The 4,323-nt window shown below is 72.8% G+C and overlaps 1 protein-coding gene and 1 non-coding gene across 2 annotated transcripts; both read right to left on the bottom strand.

Moving 5' to 3' along the window:
* Positions 1–442: 442 nt before the first annotated feature.
* H696_06272 lies at positions 443–514 on the bottom strand. The gene has a single exon. It is a non-coding gene; the product is annotated as a tRNA-Asp (tRNA).
* A 693-nt stretch (positions 515–1,207) lies between these two features.
* Positions 1,208–3,408, bottom strand: H696_06271 (hypothetical protein). Its single transcript, XM_009500013.1, has 4 exons — positions 2,990–3,408; positions 2,533–2,876; positions 1,677–2,287; positions 1,208–1,568 (listed from the first exon to the last, which is right to left on the bottom strand). Exons 1-4 carry the CDS (start codon positions 3,144–3,146, stop codon positions 1,376–1,378), a joined length of 1,305 nt encoding a protein of 434 aa, XP_009498288.1. The 5' UTR covers positions 3,147–3,408; the 3' UTR covers positions 1,208–1,375.
* Positions 3,409–4,323: the final 915 nt, after the last annotated feature.

The raw sequence follows: 4,323 nt of genomic DNA, 5'->3' as shown, positions 1-4,323 counted from the left end.
TTTGCTTCCCCCAACAAGACCGCGCGCGCTTTATTGTCATCGCTTGCCTTCTTGTACCTCTCGAGACGAAATGCTTTCTTCCGAGGCGTGATCTCCATATCGGAGAACAAGCCTCGGTGAATCAGTCCGAGCGTTTCAATGAACGTGCCGCTTGCCCATGCAGGCGCCCGGCCCGCCAGCGTCCCTCCTTCTCTCGGTCCCCCTGCCGAGGCAAGACGGCCACACGCTCCCCGGGGAACGCGCGGTCGGAGCCGCGACGCGCCACGTCTGAGGGGACATGCCAGGGTTTTTTTTTTCCCGCACCCCGCCCTGCTTTTTTGCACTCTCTCGGGGGCTCACTCCATCCAGCCTGCGCACGCCCGGGGGCGGGTGTGGATGAGCCCCCCGCCCCCACCACCGCCGCGAACAAGGGCCGGTTGCTCCGGGCGGCAACAAAAAAGAGCTCCCGATCCGGGAATTGAACCCGGGCCTCCCGCGTGACAGGCGGGGATTCTCACCACTATACTAATCGGGAGAGGCTCCGGAATCTCGGCCCGGCCCGGGGTAAATGAATGTTTGGCCCCTTTTTGCTCCGAAGCCCGGCGCGCCCGCCCACCCCGGCCACCGCCGCCCACGGGGGGGGGGGGCCGTTGTGTTTTATTTTTTTCCCCCCCGCCCCTCTGCGCGACCGGGTGACACACATTCTCCGCCGCCGCCGCCGCCGCCGCCCCCCACGCGCCCCCCCCCCTTAACAGGCTGCCCCTTTCGGTTTGGGCAGGAAGATGCGCCACACGCGCCGGCGCACATTTCCGGGCCTCCCCGTGCGCCGGTCAAGGACACATATGAAGGGGCCAGACATATATTTCCAGCACACCGGGCCCGCTGGTCGCCGTGTCCTCCCCCTCGCAGGGGGTGGCTGGCCATCTTTTGAGCCCCGGCCGCCCCGGCCTTGTCGGCGGCCTCTGCCCGCATGCGTGCCCCCGAAATGGCCAACGGCCGCCCGGCCGGCGGCGCAACCTTCTCCGCCCCCGGCCGGCCCCCCACACGGGGGGGGGGGGGGGATCCCATTGTATATCGCCGGCCGCCCTCGCCCCCGGGCTCCTGCCCGGGTCGCACCACCTCCCGGCCTCGGCCCCCGCCCCACAAGGGGGAGGGACATTCCCACCCACCCGGGGGATCTCTCTCCTTCCCTCCCCCTCCCTCGCCCCCGAGCAGGAACAAACACACATACACACACGGTAGATCGGTATTTTCTTCGACAGGTGGAGGCACACCAGGCCTCCCCGCGCCGCACAAGGACAGGGGGGGGGATAAAAAAAAGGGAAGCCACCACGGCGCGGGACAAGGCGAAAGGATGGGAATACAACGCCGGCGCGCGCCCCGGCACGGCCCCCTCCTACTGGAGCAACTGCTGCACCAGGATCCCGATGCCAATGGCAAAGAGAATGGCGCTGATCACATAGTAGAGGTCCTGCTGGCGGAGGCGCCGCATGCACAGGTGCCCGAGCAGGGTGAAGAGGGTCGAGCAAACGCCCGACACGATGACCATCATGCCCAGGTCGAAGGTGTAGATCTCGCCGGTCGGGTCGCTGGATGCCGGCACCGAGCGCGGCCCGGTGTCAGTCCCATATGCACACATGCAGCCTGCCCCCCCCCTCCCCCCCCGCCCGGAGAGTGACGACCGCGGCGCAACGTACCGCAGCAGGGCCGACAGCGCCCCGAGCATGACGAACAACGTAATCATGGAGGAGGTGGCGGCGCAGCTCCGGATGTCCGCCCGCAGGAAGATCCCCTGCGCCACGGCCATCACCATGCCGCCGCCGAAGAAGAGCAGCCCACTCAGGGAGGACATGATCGACACATTGGCCACCACCAGGGCCAGGCGCAGGGGAATGCGCGACGTCTTGGCCAGGCCGTACCACCGGATGAGCGGCGCATGGGGCAGCAGGAGCTTGTCCCACCAGCTGAGCGACACGCCGGGCGCCGGGGGGGCCTCGGGGGCGGCCGGGCGGCCGGGCCGGGCCCCAGGCCTCGCGCCCGCCGCCGGCCCCGGCCGGGGGTTGATCGCCCGCGCCGCCGGCCACACCACCTGCCCGCCGGCCGGGTACAGCAGGTCGTCCGACCCGCCGATCGACAGCGGCCCGTGCAGGGAGTCCGGCGAGCCGACCGAGGTGATGTCGCTGTCCGAGCCGAAGCTCGGCGAGTAGTCGCTCAGGTCGGACTCCGGCCCGGGGCCGGTGGCCACCGGCGGCAGGAGCTTCCCCTCGGCCACCGTCGCCAGGGCCTGCATCTCGAGGTCCTCCATCGGCTGTGCGTGCCGCCGCCGGCCCACCCCGAAAGGGGGGGGGGGGGGGGGGAGAAGGGCAGGCAGGAGGGGGGCATGGCGTGCACGGCGCGTGCGTGCCCATTCGCGCGGCAGCCGGCGGATGGGGGCCCCCCCGATTGCGGCCAGCGCCACGGCCGGGATGGTGGATTGTCAGCGACATGGCCCGACGCCAAGCGGCCCCGGCGCCCTCGGCCTTCCCCCGCTGCCCGCCGGACCCGGGTGCGTACCTTTGCCGACGGCGGCGGCGGCGGCGGCGGCAGGACCGTGTCCAGCTCCGGGGCCACGGTCTCCTGGATCTTGGCGCGGCGCGCCCGCGACGCCTGCACGCTGGCCACCACGGCCCGGATGAGGAACCCGGTGGCCATGATCAGCGGCAGGATGTAGAGGGTCTGGCCGACGACGCCGACATTCTGCTCGAGGAAGTGCGGCGCGCAGTGGGCCCACGTGGCGGTCACCGCGAAGCCCACCAACGACAGGAGCATGCCCACCTTGCCGTCGACCAGCTGCTGGCGCACATTCAGCACCAGCAGCACCAGCGCATTGACGATGTCCGTCACCACCGACAGGAGCACTGCGCGGAGCCGGCCAGAGGGGGGGGTGTCGCATGTCAGTCTCGCGCGGGGGGCGCCGCGGCCGGCCGGCGGGGCGAAGGAAATGGAGCAGGCGCCGGTGCCGGCCACGCACCGCACACCCGGAGGGGGATGCCGAAGATGGACCCCAGCAGCGGGACGATCAAATTCCAGGCCGTGAAGGAGATGGACGCCGAAGCGAAGCTGATGGCCGCATTGACCGGCACCAGGACCAGCAGCAGCTGCCACAGCTGCAGCGAAATGACACCCATGGCTTGGGCCGGGGGAAGGGGGGGGGGGAATGCAGGCGCAGGCGGATCGCGCAGCAGGCGCCGGGGCGGCAGACGAGCCGGAGGCGGGGCGGCACAGCGGGCCGCGGACGAGGCAGGGCGGGATGCCGGTCACCGGGGTCGAGCGCGGGGACGAGGCAGGGGGAACAAGGCAAGGGCACAAAAAGACACACACACACACAGTGGCAGACGCGCGCGCGAGGGTGCATCAACACAGGAAACCAGAGGGCAAGAGCAGTTGCAACCCCCAGCGGCGGGTCCCCCCCGCCCGGGCACCGCCTCAAATAGGCGCCGCGGGCGGTGGCGCCCGCGTGAGGCCCCGCCTCCCCGGCGGCCCGGCCAGGCAGCAGGCCTGAGGATGGACATGAGCCGGCGAAGGGGGGGGGGGGGAGCGGGGGGGCCAGCCATGCGGCGCGGCCCAGGAATGGGCCCAATCGGCGGCCGGCCCCCTGGGGAGGAGGCGGCGGCAGCGGCGGCGGCGGCGGCATCCAGGCTGCCAGGCCCGGGCACCGGGCCGGGCTGGCGCTTTCGTGGCCCGGGCCGGATCGGCGCTCTCGTGGCCTCGCCGCGCCCCCGCCCGCCCCCCCCCTCGCGCGGCGCCGGCGCCGGCGCCCCCGGCGCGCACAGATAGACGCCAATCTCCCGGGGACATGTGCTCGGGGCAAATCCGCCGGCCCCGGGCGGGCCTCGGTCAGGCCACGGACCCGGCCGGGGTTGGCGATCTTGCCCCCGCCTCCCGCGGCCGCCCGGCCGCCGGCCGCCACGGCCGCACGGCGGCCCCCCTCCCGCCCCCCGGACCGAGGCGGCCCCATATCCAGGGGCAGGATCCGGAAAGGGCTCGCGCCGCGGCCGCCCGCCGCCGGAATCTTCCCACCAGGCATGGCGCGGGTGGAATGAAAACAATGGAATCCCCTGCCGCGAGGCCCGGCGGCGTGGGCACGCGCGTCCGCCGCCCCACGCCCCGCGCCCACGGCTCGGCACCCGCTCGGGGGGGAGGGGGGGGGGGGAGCCCGGCACACGGCCCCGGCCGCCCGGTGCCAGGCATGGCCTCCCTGTTTTGGGCCCGCCAGCCGGGGCCCGCGGTGGGCGGCCGGGGGGGTGCCACATGCCGGCCATCTTCGCCCCCCCCCCCCCGGGGGGGTCCGCAGACAAGCGGCCC

The sequence above is a fragment of the Fonticula alba genome, assembly GCF_000388065.1.
Source record: "Fonticula alba strain ATCC 38817 unplaced genomic scaffold supercont2.47, whole genome shotgun sequence".
Taxonomy (NCBI): Eukaryota; order Rotosphaerida; family Fonticulaceae; genus Fonticula; species Fonticula alba.
This window is presented reverse-complemented; position numbering and strand designations above follow the sequence as displayed.

Coding starts and splice junctions, on each gene's coding strand:
- H696_06271 (XM_009500013.1), bottom strand. CDS start 3,146: ATGGGTGTCATTTCGCTGCAGCTGTGGCAGCTGCTGCTGGTCCTGGTG. Junction 2,288..2,532: donor CGCCGCCGCCGTCGGCAAAG/GTACGCACCCGG, acceptor CGGCACGCACAG/CCGATGGAGGACCTCGAGAT. Junction 1,569..1,676: donor GCGCTGTCGGCCCTGCTGCG/GTACGTTGCGCC, acceptor GCCGGCATCCAG/CGACCCGACCGGCGAGATCT.